This window comes from Oncorhynchus mykiss, chromosome 16, assembly GCF_057628025.1.
Source record: "Oncorhynchus mykiss isolate SJ-2025 chromosome 16, ASM5762802v1, whole genome shotgun sequence".
In the NCBI taxonomy this organism is placed as follows: domain Eukaryota; kingdom Metazoa; phylum Chordata; class Actinopteri; order Salmoniformes; family Salmonidae; genus Oncorhynchus; species Oncorhynchus mykiss.
Window position 1 is genome coordinate 74426754 of NC_143037.1, and position 18247 is coordinate 74445000.

Genomic DNA, 18247 nt, shown 5'->3' on the forward strand with positions numbered 1-18247 from the left:
GGAAATGGTTCCAATCGTTTTTCCACCATACATTTTTTCCATAGGGGATTTTTTTAAAACACTTAAAATAATGGCTGTGTTTCGTGTAGGTTTACCCTGGCGTGATGTTTTGATCACCATGTCAATCTCTCTAGAACAAGGTGAATTTGATCAATTTTCACAGCCCCAGAATTAAATGCTAGTGTGTCTAGCATAAAGAACTAAAAATGCCATGTTGATCTGGATGAGACTGCGGAATCGAGGCAAAGGTAAGAATCTCTGGATTAACTATGAACCAATCTATCAAAATTATTTATAAAGCACTTTTTACATCAGCTGATGTCACAAAGTGCTATACAGAAACCCAGCCTAAAACCCCAAACAGCGAGCAATGCAGATGTAGAAGCACGGTGGCTAGGAAAAACTCCCTAGAAAGGCAGGAACCTAGGAAGTAACCTAGAGAGGAACCAGGCATGTCCTCTTCTGGCTGTGCCGGATTGAGAAATATAACAATACATGGCCAAGATGTTCAAACGTTCATAGATGACCAGCAGGGTCAATGTTAGCTAAATGTAGTAATGAATAAATTGGCTACATTTCTTTAAATGGACAATTCTGTGAACTGTCTTCTGCAAGTTTTAAATTGACACAATACCTGTTAGCAAAGGTGTCAGCTAGAGATGACGTGCAGGGATTTCTACTTTGATGCTAATTAGCATTTTCAATCCTGAGACTAAATAGAGGCGAATATGTTGATAAAAAGTCACCTTGTTCTAGAGAGATTTACATGATTATCAAAACGTCACGCCAGGGTAAACCTACATGAAACACAGCCCTTATTTTAAGTGTTTCTAAAATCCCCTATGGGAAAAATGAATGGTGGGAAAATGATTGGAACCATTTAGCTGTTTGACCTCTAGCTTTTATGGGTATTATGACACCTCCACCATGGGGCTAAATACTCAGTTTCAATGTTTTTACCGTATAAACCCTAATACTCCTTTTCAATGTTTTTACCGTATAAACCCTAATACTCCTTTTCAATGTTTTTACCGTATAAACCCTAATACTCCGTTTCAATGTTTTTACAGTATAAACCCTGATACTCCTTTTCAATGTTTTTACCGTATAAACCCTAATACTCCTTTTCAATGTTTTTACCGTATAAACCCTAATACTCCTTTTCAATGTTTTTACCGTATAAACCCTGATACTCCTTTTCAATGTTTTTTCCTCTGCCTCAAACTCAAATACACCTCCGCCTGTTAAAATGTGATTTCACAGTCTGTAAGATATCTTTACAAGACCTGCAAGTCGCCAAACTCTTCTCCTGAATCCTTCCATTCAGTAAGTAACATGCCACACTCCCATTCAAAAAAAGGTGTACACACAACACATCCAATGACTTTCAGGTGCAAGTTACAAAAAGTAAACTGGTTAAACTTTTCTTTCACCATGTCATACTCCTCCATTGGTAGCTAGCTATACATTCAGAATGACTATGAGGATGCCTCTGACTCCTGTTAAACAACCTCTACTCATCTCCCAAGACATAGAAACTCATAGGGTTTCTGACACATCAATGTAGAAACTACCTTCTGTTTCCGGGGTTAGTTAGATATTGTTGAGCTCCATTGGGGGTTTCTACTGTGTTGGGTCATCATTGTGAGACTGTGGCCGTTGGGGCTTGACCTCCTGCATCTGCTCTAGTGAAGGCTGCTGCCCTTCTTGTGGTGGCGATAGAGCTGGCTGTGAGTCTCTGTTCGGATTAGGATTCCCGTTCCCATTTCCGTTGCCATTCTGGTTCTCATTCCTATCCTTCTCACTAGGCTGGTTCAAGATGGCGGGTACGTCCTTACAACAGAAGTACTGCTTCCAGATCTTCAGGAAAGCGTCTCGGAATTTCTTGATGCGGAAGGCGTAGACGATGGGGTTGACGGCTGAGTTGCCGTGCGTGAGCAATATGGCGATGTAGATCAGGAACAGGGGTTTGTCGCAGGTCGGACAGAACAACGTGATGCAGTTGATGATGTGGAGGGGAAGCCAGCTGATGGCGAACAGGAAGAGGACCAGGGCCAGCGACTTGGCCAGTTTGAGTTCCTTGTTGTAGTACTTGTTGGGATCGGTGTGGTTGGTGGTGCAAGCCTGTAAGAATAAAGATGACCTTTAATAATGTATTATTGAAAATAACAAATAATCATTTATATAGCTTTTATAGGGGATCCATTTCCCCTAGATAGATCATCTAGTGACCTAGGTTCTAGTCTGTGTCTGTTTTTGCCATCTCCTTATATTTTATCTGATTTCACCTTTATTTAACCAGGTAGGCCAGTTGAGAACACCTTTATTTAACCAGGTAGGCCAGTTGAGAACACCTTTATTTAACCAGGTAGGCCAGTTGAGAACACCTTTATTTAACCAGGTTAGGCTAGTTGAGAACACCTTTATTTAACCAGGTAGGCCAGTTGAGAACACCTTTATTTAACCAGGTAGGCCAGTTGAGAACAAGTTCTCATTTACAACTGCGACCTGGCCAAGATAAAGCAAAGCAGTGCGACAAAAACAACAACACAGAGTTACACATAAACAAACATACAGTCAATAACACAAAGTAAAATATATGTACAGTGTGTGGAAGTGTAGAAGAGTAGGGAGGTAGGCAATAAACAGGCCCTAGAGGTGAAAATAATTACAATTTAGCATTTAATCCTGGAGTGATAGATGTGCAGATGATGATGTGCAAGTGGAGATACTGGGGTGCAAAAGAGCAAGAGGGTAAGTAATAATATGGGGATGAGGTAGTCAGTCGGGTGTGACTATTGAGACTTATGACTTATGGAAGTCTCCTGTTCGGCATGACAATGAGGGACAAGGAATTGGCAAGATATCACAAACAGAGGTGGGGCGAGGCTACATGGAAGTGGAGGAGGGGTGGTGGTCACCTCACCTTCTTGTTGAGTTGCTTGTGGATCATGTAGAAGATCTCTGTGTAAATGACCAGCATGAGGAGTAAAGGAGGCAGCACCTGTAGTGGAAAATAGTCCAGTCCCGGTTATCTCCAGTACCATGTTTTACCCCATGCACTAGTTGAGCTACAGAGCTACTAAACAACAATACATGTATCCCTGAAATGCTTTAGTTCAACAAACAACATCAGACGCCCTGACCTCAAGTCTTATGAACATAAGATACACTACATATAGAGAGATGTTATACTACCCAGCTGATATACTACATAAAGAGAGATGTTATAATACCCAGCTGATATACTACATAAAGAGAGATGTTATAATACCCAGCTGATATACTACGTATAGAGAGATGTTATAATACCCAGCTGATATACTACGTATAGAGAGATGTTATACTACCCAGCTGATATACTACATGAAGAGAGATGTTATACTACCCAGCTGATATACTACATATAGAGAGATGTTATAATACCCAGCTGATATACTACATAAAGAGAGATGTTATAATACCCAGCTGATATACTACATAAAGAGAGATGTTATAATACCCAGCTGATATACTACATAAAGAGAGATGTTATACTACCCAGCTGATATGCTACATAAAGAGAGATGTTATACTACCCAGCTGATATACTACATGAAGAGAGATGTTATACTACCCAGCTGATATGCTACATAAAGAGAGATGTTATAATACCCAGCTGATATACTACATAAAGAGAGATGTTATACTACCCAGCTGATATACTACATGAAGAGAGATGTTATACTACCCAGCTGATATGCTACATAAAGAGAGATGTTATAATACCCAGCTGATATAATACATAAAGAGAGATGTTATACTACCCAGCTGATATACTACATGAAGAGAGATGTTATACTACCCAGCTGATATACTACATGAAGAGAGATGTTATAATACCCAGCTGATATAATACATAAAGAGAGATGTTATACTACCCAGCTGATATACTACATGAAGAGAGATGTTATAATACCCAGCTGATATAATACATAAAGAGAGATGTTATACTACCCAGCTGATATACTACATAAAGAGAGATGTTATACTACCCAGCTGATATACTACATGAAGAGAGATGTTATAATACCCAGCTGATATACTACTTATAGAGTTATGTTATAATACCCAGCTGATATACTACATAAAGAGAGATGTTATAATACCCAGCTGATATACTACGTATAGAGAGATGTTATAATACCCAGCTGATATACTACATAAAGAGAGATGTTATAATACCCAGCTGATATACTACATAAAGAGAGATGTTATAATACCCAGCTGATATACTACATAAAGAGAGATGTTATAATACCCAGCTGATATACTACATATAGAGAGATGTTATAATACCCAGCTGATATACTACATAAAGAGAGATGTTATAATACCCAGCTGATATACTACATAAAGAGAGATGTTATACTACCCAGCTGATATACTACATATAGAGAGATGTTATACTACCCAGCTGATATACTACATAAAGAGAGATGTTATAATACCCAGCTGATATACTACATAAAGAGAGATGTTATACTACCCAGCTGATATACTACATAAAGAGAGATGTTATACTACCCAGCTGATATACTACATAAAGAGAGATGTTATAATACCCAGCTGATATACTACATAAAGAGAGATGTTATACTACCCAGCTGATATACTACATATAGAGAGATGTTATACTACCCAGCTGATATACTACATAAAGAGAGATGTTATAATACCCAGCTGATATACTACATAAAGAGAGATGTTATACTACCCAGCTGATATACTACATAAAGAGAGATGTTATACTACCCAGCTGATATACTACATAAAGAGAGATGTTATACTACCCAGCTGATATACTACATAAAGAGAGATGTTATACTACCCAGCTGATATACTACATAAAGAGAGATGTTATACTACCCAGCTGATATACTACATAAAGAGAGATGTTATACTACCCAGCTGATACACTACATATAGAGAGATGTTATACTACCCAGCTGATATACTACATAAAGAGAGATGTTATACTACCCAGCTGATATACTACATAAAGAGAGATGTTATACTACCCAGCTGATATACTACATAAAGAGAGATGTTATACTACCCAGCTGATATACTACATAAAGAGAGATGTTATACTACCCAGCTGATATACTACATAAAGAGAGATGTTATACTACCCAGCTGATATACTACATAAAGAGAGATGTTATAATACCCAGCTGATATACTACGTATAGAGAGATGTTATACTACCCAGCTGATATACTACATAAAGAGAGATGTTATAATACCCAGCTGATATACTACATAAAGAGAGATGTTATACTACCCAGCTGATATACTACATAAAGAGAGATGTTATACTACCCAGCTGATATACTACATAAAGAGAGATGTTATACTACCCAGCTGATATACTACATATAGAGAGATGTTATAATTCCCAGCTGATATACTACATAAAGAGAGATGTTATACTACCCAGCTGATATACTACATATAGAGAGATGTTATACTACCCAGCTGATATACTACATAAAGAGAGATGTTATACTACCCAGCTGATATACTACATATAGAGAGATGTTATAATACCCAGCTGATATACTACATAAAGAGTTATGTTATAATACCCAGCTGATATACTACATAAAGAGAGATGTTATAATACCCAGCTGATATACTACATATAGAGAGATGTTATAATACCCAGCTGATATACTACATAAAGAGAGATGTTATATTACCCAGCTGATATACTACATAAAGAGAGATGTTATAATACCCAGCTGATATACTACGTATAGAGAGATGTTATAATACCCAGCTGATATACTACATATAGAGAGATGTTATAATACCCAGCTGATATACTACATATAGAGAGATGTTATAATACCCAGCTGATATACTACATATAGAGAGATGTTATACTACCCAGCTGATATACTACATAAAGAGAGATGTTATACTACCCAGCTGATATACTACATATAGAGAGATGTTATACTACCCAGCTGATATACTACATATAGAGAGATGTTATAATACCCAGCTGATATACTACATAAAGAGAGATGTTATAATACCCAGCTGATATACTACATAAAGAGAGATGTTATAATACCCAGCTGATATACTACATAAAGAGAGATGTTATACTACCCAGCTGATATGCTACATAAAGAGAGATGTTATACTACCCAGCTGATATACTACATGAAGAGAGATGTTATACTACCCAGCTGATATGCTACATAAAGAGAGATGTTATAATACCCAGCTGATATACTACATAAAGAGAGATGTTATACTACCCAGCTGATATACTACATGAAGAGAGATGTTATACTACCCAGCTGATATGCTACATAAAGAGAGATGTTATAATACCCAGCTGATATAATACATAAAGAGAGATGTTATACTACCCAGCTGATATACTACATGAAGAGAGATGTTATACTACCCAGCTGATATACTACATGAAGAGAGATGTTATAATACCCAGCTGATATAATACATAAAGAGAGATGTTATACTACCCAGCTGATATACTACATGAAGAGAGATGTTATAATACCCAGCTGATATAATACATAAAGAGAGATGTTATACTACCCAGCTGATATACTACATAAAGAGAGATGTTATACTACCCAGCTGATATACTACATGAAGAGAGATGTTATAATACCCAGCTGATATACTACTTATAGAGTTATGTTATAATACCCAGCTGATATACTACATAAAGAGAGATGTTATAATACCCAGGTGATATACTACGTATAGAGAGATGTTATAATACCCAGCTGATATACTACATAAAGAGAGATGTTATAATACCCAGCTGATATACTACATAAAGAGAGATGTTATAATACCCAGCTGATATACTACATAAAGAGAGATGTTATAATACCCAGCTGATATACTACATATAGAGAGATGTTATAATACCCAGCTGATATACTACATAAAGAGAGATGTTATAATACCCAGCTGATATACTACATAAAGAGAGATGTTATACTACCCAGCTGATATACTACATATAGAGAGATGTTATACTACCCAGCTGATATACTACATAAAGAGAGATGTTATAATACCCAGCTGATATACTACATAAAGAGAGATGTTATACTACCCAGCTGATATACTACATAAAGAGAGATGTTATACTACCCAGCTGATATACTACATAAAGAGAGATGTTATAATACCCAGCTGATATACTACATAAAGAGAGATGTTATACTACCCAGCTGATATACTACATATAGAGAGATGTTATACTACCCAGCTGATATACTACATAAAGAGAGATGTTATACTACCCAGCTGATATACTACATAAAGAGAGATGTTATACTACCCAGCTGATATACTACATAAAGAGAGATGTTATACTACCCAGCTGATATACTACATAAAGAGAGATGTTATACTACCCAGCTGATATACTACATAAAGAGAGATGTTATACTACCCAGCTGATACACTACATATAGAGAGATGTTATACTACCCAGCTGATATACTACATAAAGAGAGATGTTATACTACCCAGCTGATATACTACATAAAGAGAGATGTTATACTACCCAGCTGATATACTACATAAAGAGAGATGTTATACTACCCAGCTGATATACTACATAAAGAGAGATGTTATACTACCCAGCTGATATACTACATAAAGAGAGATGTTATACTACCCAGCTGATATACTACATAAAGAGAGATGTTATAATACCCAGCTGATATACTACGTATAGAGAGATGTTATACTACCCAGCTGATATACTACATAAAGAGAGATGTTATAATACCCAGCTGATATACTACATAAAGAGAGATGTTATACTACCCAGCTGATATACTACATAAAGAGAGATGTTATACTACCCAGCTGATATACTACATAAAGAGAGATGTTATACTACCCAGCTGATATACTACATATAGAGAGATGTTATAATACCCAGCTGATATACTACATAAAGAGAGATGTTATACTACCCAGCTGATATACTACATAAAGAGAGATGTTATAATACCCAGCTGATATACTACATAAAGAGAGATGTTATAATACCCAGCTGATATACTACATAAAGAGAGATGTTATAATACCCAGCTGATATACTACATAAAGAGAGATGTTATAATACCCAGCTGATATACTACATAAAGAGAGATGTTATACTACCCAGCTGATATACTACATAAAGAGAGATGTTATACTACCCAGCTGATATACTACATAAAGAGAGATGTTATAATACCCAGCTGATATACTACATATAGAGAGATGTTATATTACCCAGCTGATATACTACATAAAGAGAGATGTTATACTACCCAGCTGATATACTACATAAAGAGAGATGTTATAATACCCAGCTGATATACTACGTATAGAGAGATGTTATACTACCCAGCTGATATACTACATAAAGAGAGATGTTATAATACCCAGCTGATATACTACATAAAGAGAGATGTTATACTACCCAGCTGATATACTACATAAAGAGAGATGTTATACTACCCAGCTGATATACTACATAAAGAGAGATGTTATACTACCCAGCTGATATACTACATATAGAGAGATGTTATAATACCCAGCTGATATACTACATAAAGAGTTATGTTATAATACCCAGCTGATATACTACATAAAGAGAGATGTTATAATACCCAGCTGATATACTACATATAGAGAGATGTTATAATACCCAGCTGATATACTACATAAAGAGAGATGTTATATTACCCAGCTGATATACTACATAAAGAGAGATGTTATAATACCCAGCTGATATACTACGTATAGAGAGATGTTATAATACCCAGCTGATATACTACATATAGAGAGATGTTATAATACCCAGCTGATATACTACATATAGAGAGATGTTATAATACCCAGCTGATATACTACATATAGAGAGATGTTATAATACCCAGCTGATATACTACATAAAGAGAGATATTATAATACCCAGCTGATACACTACATAAAGAGAGATGTTATAATACCCAGCTGATATACTACATAAAGAGAGATGTTATAATACCCAGCTGATATACTACATATAGAGAGATGTTATAATACCCAGCTGATATACTACATAAAGAGAGATATTATAATACCCAGCTGATATACTACATATATAGAGATGTTATTCTACCCAGCTGATATACTACATAAAGAGAGATATTATAATACCCAGCTGATACACTACATAAAGAGAGATGTTATAATACCCAGCTGATATACTACATAAAGAGAGATGTTATAATACCCAGCTGATATACTACATATAGAGAGATGTTATAATACCCAGCTGATATACTACATAAAGAGAGATATTATAATACCCAGCTGATACACTACATAAAGAGAGATATTATAATACCCAGCTGATACACTACATAAAGAGAGATGTTATAATACCCAGCTGATATACTACATAAAGAGAGATGTTATAATACCCAGCTGATATACTACATATAGAGAGATGTTATAATACCCAGCTGATATACTACATAAAGAGAGATGTTATACTACCCAGCTGATATACTACATAAAGAGAGATGTTATACTACCCAGCTGATATACTACATATAGAGAGATGTTATATTACCCAGCTGATATACTACATATAGAGAGATGTTATACTACCCAGCTGATATACTACATAAAGAGAGATGTTATAATACCCAGCTGATATACTACATAAAGAGAGATGTTATAATACCCAGCTGATATACTACATAAAGAGAGATGTTATACTACCCAGCTGATATACTACATAAAGAGAGATGTTATAATACCCAGCTGATATACTACATAAAGAGAGATGTTATAATACCCAGCTGATATACTACATAAAGAGAGATGTTATACTACCCAGCTGATATACTACATAAAGAGAGATGTTATAATACCCAGCTGATATACTACATAAAGAGAGATGTTATAATACCCAGCTGATATACTACATAAAGAGAGATGTTATATTACCCAGCTGATATACTACATAAAGAGTTATGTTATAATACCCAGCTGATATACTACATAAAGAGAGATGTTATACTACCCAGCTGATATACTACATAAAGAGAGATGTTATACTACCCAGCTGATATACTACATATAGAGAGATGTTATATTACCCAGCTGATATACTACATATAGAGAGATGTTATAATACCCAGCTGATATACTACATATAGAGAGATGTTATAATACCCAGCTGATATACTACATAAAGAGAGATGTTATAATACCCAGCTGATATACTACATAAAGAGAGATGTTATAATACCCAGCTGATATACTACATAAAGAGAGATGTTATAATACCCAGCTGATATACTACATATAGAGAGATGTTATATTACCCAGCTGATATACTACATATAGAGAGATGTTATAATACCCAGCTGATATACTACATATAGAGAGATGTTATAATACCCAGCTGATATACTACATAAAGAGAGATGTTATAATACCCAGCTGATATACTACATAAAGAGAGATGTTATAATACCCAGCTGATATACTACATAAAGAGAGATGTTATACTACCCAGCTGATATACTACATAAAGAGAGATGTTATAATACCCAGCTGATATACTACATCAAGAGAGATGTTATAATACCCAGCTGATATACTACATAAAGAGAGATGTTATACTACCCAGCTGATATACTACATAAAGAGAGATGTTATACTACCCAGCTGATACACTACATATAGAGAGATGTTATACTACCCAGCTGATATACTACATATAGAGAGATGTTATAATACCCAGCTGATATACTACATAAAGAGAGATGTTATAATACCCAGCTGATATACTACATAAAGAGAGATGTTATAATACCCAGCTGATATACTACATAAAGAGAGATGTTATAATACCCAGCTGATATACTACATAAAGAGAGATGTTATAATACCCAGCTGATATACTACATAAAGAGAGATGTTATACTACCCAGCTGATATACTACGTATAGAGAGATGTTATAATACCCAGCTGATATACTACATGAAGAGAGATGTTATACTACCCAGCTGATATACTACGTATAGAGAGATGTTATAATACCCAGCTGATATACTACATAAAGAGAGACGTTATAATACCCAGCTGATACACTACATAAAGAGAGATGTTATAATACCCAGCTGATATACTACATAAAGAGAGATGTTATAATACCCAGCTGATATACTACATATATAGAGATGTTATAATACCCAGCTGATATACTACGTATAGAGAGATGTTATAATACCCAGCTGATATACTACATAAAGAGAGATGTTATAATACCCAGCTGATACACTACATAAAGAGAGATGTTATACTACCCAGCTGAAATACTACATAAAGAGAGATGTTATGTTACCCAGCTGATATACTACATAAAGAGAGATGTTATACTACCCAGCTGATATACTACGTATAGAGAGATGTTATACTACCCAGCTGATATACTACGTATAGAGAGATGTTATACTACCCAGCTGATATACTACATAAAGAGAGATGTTATACTACCCAGCTGATATACTACATAAAGAGAGATGTTATAATACCCAGCTGATATACTACATAAAGAGAGATGTTATAATACCCAGCTGATATACTACGTATAGAGAGATGTTATAATACCCAGCTGATATACTACATCAAGAGAGATGTTATAATACCCAGCTGATATACTACATAAAGAGAGATGATATATTACCCAGCTGATATACTACATAAAGAGAGATGTTATACTACCCAGCTGATATACTACATATAGAGAGATGTTATACTACCCAGCTGATATACTACATAAAGAGAGATGTTATATTACCCAGCTGATATACTACATATAGAGAGATGTTATACTACCCAGCTGATATACTACATAAAGAGAGATGTTATAATACCCAGCTGATATACTACATATAGAGAGATGTTATAATACCCAGCTGATATACTACATAAAGAGAGATGTTATACTACCCAGCTGATATACTACATAAAGAGAGATGTTATACTACCCAGCTGATATACTACATAAAGAGAGATGTTATACTACCCAGCTGATATACTACATCAAGAGAGATGTTATAATACCCAGCTGATATACTACATAAAGAGAGATGTTATAATACCCAGCTGATATACTACATATAGAGAGATGTTATAATACCCAGCTGATATACTACATAAAGAGAGATGTTATGTTACCCAGCTGATATACTACATAAAGAGAGATGTTATATTACCCAGCTGATATACTACATAAAGAGAGATGTTATAATACCCAGCTGATATACTACATAAAGAGAGATGTTATGTTACCCAGCTGATATACTACATAAAGAGAGATGTTATAATACCCAGCTGATATACTACATATAGAGAGATGTTATAATACCCAGCTGATATACTACATAAAGAGAGATGTTATAATACCCAGCTGATATACTACATAAAGAGAGATGTTATAATACCCAGCTGATATACTACATAAAGAGAGATGTTATAATACCCAGCTGATACACTACATAAAGAGAGATGTTATACTACCCAGCTGATATACTACATAAAGAGAGATGTTATAATACCCAGCTGATATACTACATAAAGAGAGATGTTATAATACCCAGCTGAAATACTACATAAAGAGAGATGTTATAATACCCAGCTGATATACTACATAAAGAGAGATGTTATAATACCCAGCTGAAATACTACATAAAGAGAGATGTTATAATACCCAGCTGATATACTACATAAAGAGAGATGTTATGTTACCCAGCTGATATACTACATATAGAGAGATGTTATACTACCCAGCTGATATACTACATATAGAGAGATGTTATACTACCCAGCTGATACACTACATATAGAGAGATGTTATAATACCCAGCTGATATACTACATAAAGAGAGATGTTATAATACCCAGCTGATATACTACATAAAGAGAGATGTTATGTTACCCAGCTGATATACTACATAAAGAGAGATGTTATAATACCCAGCTGATATACTACATATAGAGAGATGTTATAATACCCAGCTGATATACTACATAAAGAGAGATGTTATGTTACCCAGCTGATATACTACATAAAGAGAGATGTTATAATACCCAGCTGATATACTACATATAGAGAGATGTTATAATACCCAGCTGATATACTACATAAAGAGAGATGTTATGTTACCCAGCTGATATACTACATAAAGAGAGATGTTATAATACCCAGCTGATATACTACATATAGAGAGATGTTATAATACCCAGCTGATATACTACATAAAGAGAGATGTTATGTTACCCAGCTGATATACTACATAAAGAGAGATGTTATACTACCCAGCTGATATACTACATATAGAGAGATGTTATACTACCCAGCTGATATACTACATAAAGAGAGATGTTATAATACCCAGCTGATATACTACATATATAGAGATGTTATAATACCCAGCTGATATACTACATATAGAGAGATGTTATAATACCCAGCTGATATACTACGTATAGAGAGATGTTATAATACCCAGCTGATATACTACATAAAGAGAGATGTTATAATACCCAGCTGATATACTACGTATAGAGAGATGTTATAATACCCAGCTGATATACTACATAAAGAGAGATGTTATACTACCCAGCTGATATACTACATAAAGAGAGATGTTATAATACCCAGCTGATATACTACATGAAGAGAGATGTTATAATACCCAGCTGATATACTACATAAAGAGAGATGTTATACTACCCAGCTGATATACTACATAAAGAGAGATGTTATACTACCCAGCTGATATACTACATAAAGAGAGATGTTATAATACCCAGCTGATATACTACATAAAGAGAGATGTTATAATACCCAGCTGATATACTACATAAAGAGAGATGTTATACTACCCAGCTGATATACTACATAAAGAGAGATGTTATATTACCCAGCTGATATACTACATAAAGAGAGATGTTATAATACCCAGCTGATATACTACATGAAGAGAGATGTTATAATACCCAGCTGATATACTACATGAAGAGAGATGTTATAATACCCAGCTGATATACTACATAAAGAGAGATGTTATAATACCCAGCTGATATACTACATATAGAGAGATGTTATAATACCCAGCTGATATACTACATATAGAGAGATGTTATACTACCCAGCTGATATACTACATAAAGAGAGATGTTATACTACCCAGCTGATATACTACATATAGAAGAGAGTTGTTATAATACCCAGCCGAAGAAGTTGAAGTAGACCATATAGTCCATGCTGATTACGTTCTCAAACTGACAGGTGATGATGAGATCCTCGTTCAGGGAACCGTTCTGCTGCAGCCTGTAGGGGGGAAGACAAAAAGGGGGGGGGGGGGGGTAGAGAGGGGGTGAACAGCAGACTCGTACATTTCCTCAGTGAAAACAATGTACTGGGCAAATGTCAAATTGGCTTTTTACCAAACTACAGTACGTCAGACCACGTATTCACCCTGTACACCTTAATTGACAAACAAACAAAGCAAAACAAAGGCAAAGTCTTCACATGCTTTGTTGATTTAAAAAAAAAACTTTGACTCAATTTGGCATGGGGGTCTGCTATACAAATTGATGGAAAGTGGTGCTGGGGAAAAATATACGACACTATAAAATCCATGTACACAAACAACAAGTGCAAACAAAAAATCTATACATACCTCGGCCTAAACATCAGCGCCACAGTTAACTTCCACAAAGCTGTGAACGAGCTGGGACAAGACAAGGGCCTTCGATGCCATCAAAAGGAACATCAAATTCGACATACTAATTGGGATCTGGCTAAAAATACTTGAATAAGTTATAGAACCCATTTCCCTTTATGGTTGTGAGGTCTGGGGTCCGCTCATCAACCAAGAAATCACAAAATGGGAGAAACGCCAAATTGAGACTGCATGCAGAATTCTGCAAAAATATCCTCTGTGTACAACGTAAAACACCAAATAATGCATGCAGAGCAGAATTAGGCCAATACCCGCTAATGATCAAAATCCAGAAAAGAGCCGTTAAATTCTACAACCACATAAAAGGAAGCGATTCCCAAACCTTCCATTACAAAGCCATCACCTACAGAGAGATGAACCTGGAGAAAAGTCCCCTAAGCAAGCTGGTCCAGACAGCGCCCCAGGACAGCAACATAATTAGAACCAACCAAATCATGAGACAACAAAAAGAGAATTACTTGACACATTGTAAAGAATTAACATTTTTTTTAGCAAACTAGGATGCTACTTGGCCCTAAACAGAGAGTACACAGTGGCAGAATACCTGACCACTGTGACTGACCCAAACTTAAGGAAAGCTTTGACTATGTACAGACTCAGTGAGCATAGCCTTGTATGACAATATTAGAGACACTTATTTCACTCAGATTACACAGATCCACCAAGAATTCAAAAACAAACCCAATTTTGATAAACTCCCATATCTACTGGGTGAAATACCACAATGCCATCACAGCAGCAATATGTGTGACCTGTTGCCACAAGAAAAGGGCAACCAGTGAATAACAAACATCATTGTAAATATAACCCATATTTATGTTTATTTATTTTCCCTTTTGTACTTTCACTACTTGCACATTGTTACAACACTATATACACATAATATGACATTTGAAATGTCTTTATTCTTTTGGAATTTCTGTGAGTGTAATGTTTACTGTTTATTTTTATTGTTTATTTCACTTCTGTTTATTATCTACCTCACTTGCTTTGGCAATGTTAACAAATGTTTTCCATGCTAATAAAGCCCTTGAATTGAAATGAGAGGGTACGGGTGGAGGGGGAGAGTGAGATATAGAGAGGTGTTATTTACTTTGAATTGGGTAGATTATACATACATAGTATCAATAGCAGAACTAGAATAGATTAATTATTTATAAATTCATGATTGAAAGGACAATTGGGGAGCCTGAAACGGCAACCCTATGGGGCCCTGTTCAAAAGTTGTGCACTATATAGAGAATAGGAAGCCGTTTCGGACACAGCCAATGTCACATCGCAATTAGCAAACAACACACAACTAATTTAAAATACATAGCTACCTACCTCCAGAGGTTGTTCCAGCCCAGCATGGGGGTCAAGCCCACGATGAAGGCCACAGTCCAACACACCACCACCGCCACGGCCGCTCGCTGCTTTGTCACCACACGCTTATAGCTGTAGAGATAGATACAAACCACGTGGTTAGGGAGTTAGTCACCTATATCGTAACACAAGGAGTTAGTCACCTATACCATAACACAAGGAGTTAGTCACCTATATCGTAACACAAGGAGTTAGTCACCTATACCATAACACAAGGAGTTAGTCACCTATACCATAACACAAGGAGTTGGTCACCTATACCATAACACAAGGAGTTAGTCACCTATACCATAACACAAGGAGTTAGTCACCTATACCATAACACAAGGAGTTAGTCACCTATACCATAACACAAGGAGTTAGTCACCTATACCATAACACAAGGAGTTAGTCACCTATACCATAACACAAGGAGTTAGTCACCTATACCATAACACAAGGAGTTAGTCACCTATACCATAACACAAGGAGTTAGTCACCTATACCATAACACAAGGAGTTAGTCATCTATACCATAACACAAGGAGTTAGTCATCTATACCATAACACAAGGAGTTAGTCATCTATACCATAACACAAGGAGTTAGTCATCTATACCATAACACAAGGAGTTAGTCATCTATACCATAACACAAGGAGTTAGTCATCTATACCATAACACATGGAGTTAGTCATCTATACCATAACACAAGGAGTTAGTCATCTATACCATAACACAAGGAGTTAGTCATCTATACCATAACACAAGGAGTTAGTCATCTATACCATAACACAAGGAGTTAGTCATCTATACCATAACACAAGGAGTTAGTCATCTATACCATAACACAAGGAGTTGGTTCACCTATACCATAACACAAGGAGTTAGTCACCTATACCATAACACAAGGAGTTAGTCACCTATACCATAACACAAGGAGTTAGTCACCTATACCATAACACAAGGAGTTAGTCATCTATACCATAACACAAGGAGTTAGTCATCTATACCATAACACAAGGAGTTAGTCACCTATACCATAACACAAGGAGTTAGTCATCTATACCATAACACAAGGAGTTAGTCATCTATACCATAACACAAGGAGTTAGTCACCTATACCATAACACACGGAGTTAGTCACCTATACCATAACACAAGGAGTTAGTCACCTATACCATAACACAAGGAGTTAGTCACCTATACCATAACACAAGGAGTTAGTCACCTATACCATAACACAAGGAGTTAGTCACCTATACCATAACACATGGAGTTGGTCACCTATACCATAACACATGGAGTTGGTCACCTATACCATAACACAAGGAGTTAGTCACCTATACCATAACACATGGAGTTGGTCACCTATACCATAACACATGGAGTTGGTCACCTATACCATAACACATGGAGTTGGTCACCTATACCATAACACATGGAGTTGGTCACCTATACCATAACACATGGAGTTAGTCACCTATACCATAACACAAGGAGTTGGTCACCTATACCATAACACATGGAGTTGGTCACCTATACCATAACACATGGAGTTGGTCACCTATACCATAACACAAGGAGTTAGTCACCTATACCATAACACAAGGAGTTAGTCACCTATACCATAACACATGGAGTTGGTCACCTATACCATAACACATGGAGTTGGTCACCTATACCATAACACATGGAGTTGGTCACCTATACCATAACACAAGGAGTTAGTCACCTATACCATAACACAAGGAGTTAGTCACCTATACCATAACACAAGGAGTTAGTCATCTATACCATAACACAAGGAGTTAGTCACCTATACCATAACACAAGGAGTTAGTCATCTATACCATAACACAAGGAGTTAGTCATCTATACCATAACACAAGGAGTTAGTCATCTATACCATAACACAAGGAGTTAGTCATCTATACCATAACACAAGGAGTTAGTCACCTATACCATAACACAAGGAGTTAGTCATCTATACCATAACACAAGGAGTTAGTCATCTATACCATAACACAAGGAGTTAGTCACCTATACCAT

The 18247-nt window shown here is 35.9% G+C and overlaps 1 protein-coding gene across 1 annotated transcript in view; it reads right to left on the minus strand.

The window, feature by feature from the left end:
* Window positions 1-1133: 1133 nt before the first annotated feature.
* LOC110491174 (adenosine receptor A1) overlaps window positions 1134-18247 on the minus strand; it is a 24035-nt gene continuing 6921 nt past the window's right edge. The window contains exons 2-5 of the mRNA XM_036947705.2: window positions 16180-16290; window positions 14336-14438; window positions 2927-3004; window positions 1134-2124 (exon numbers count right to left, since the gene is read on the minus strand). Of these exons, the coding sequence (XP_036803600.1) occupies window positions 1624-2124; window positions 2927-3004; window positions 14336-14438; window positions 16180-16290 (793 nt within the window). The 3' untranslated portion in view covers window positions 1134-1623. The remainder of the gene's footprint in view (window positions 2125-2926; window positions 3005-14335; window positions 14439-16179; window positions 16291-18247) is intronic.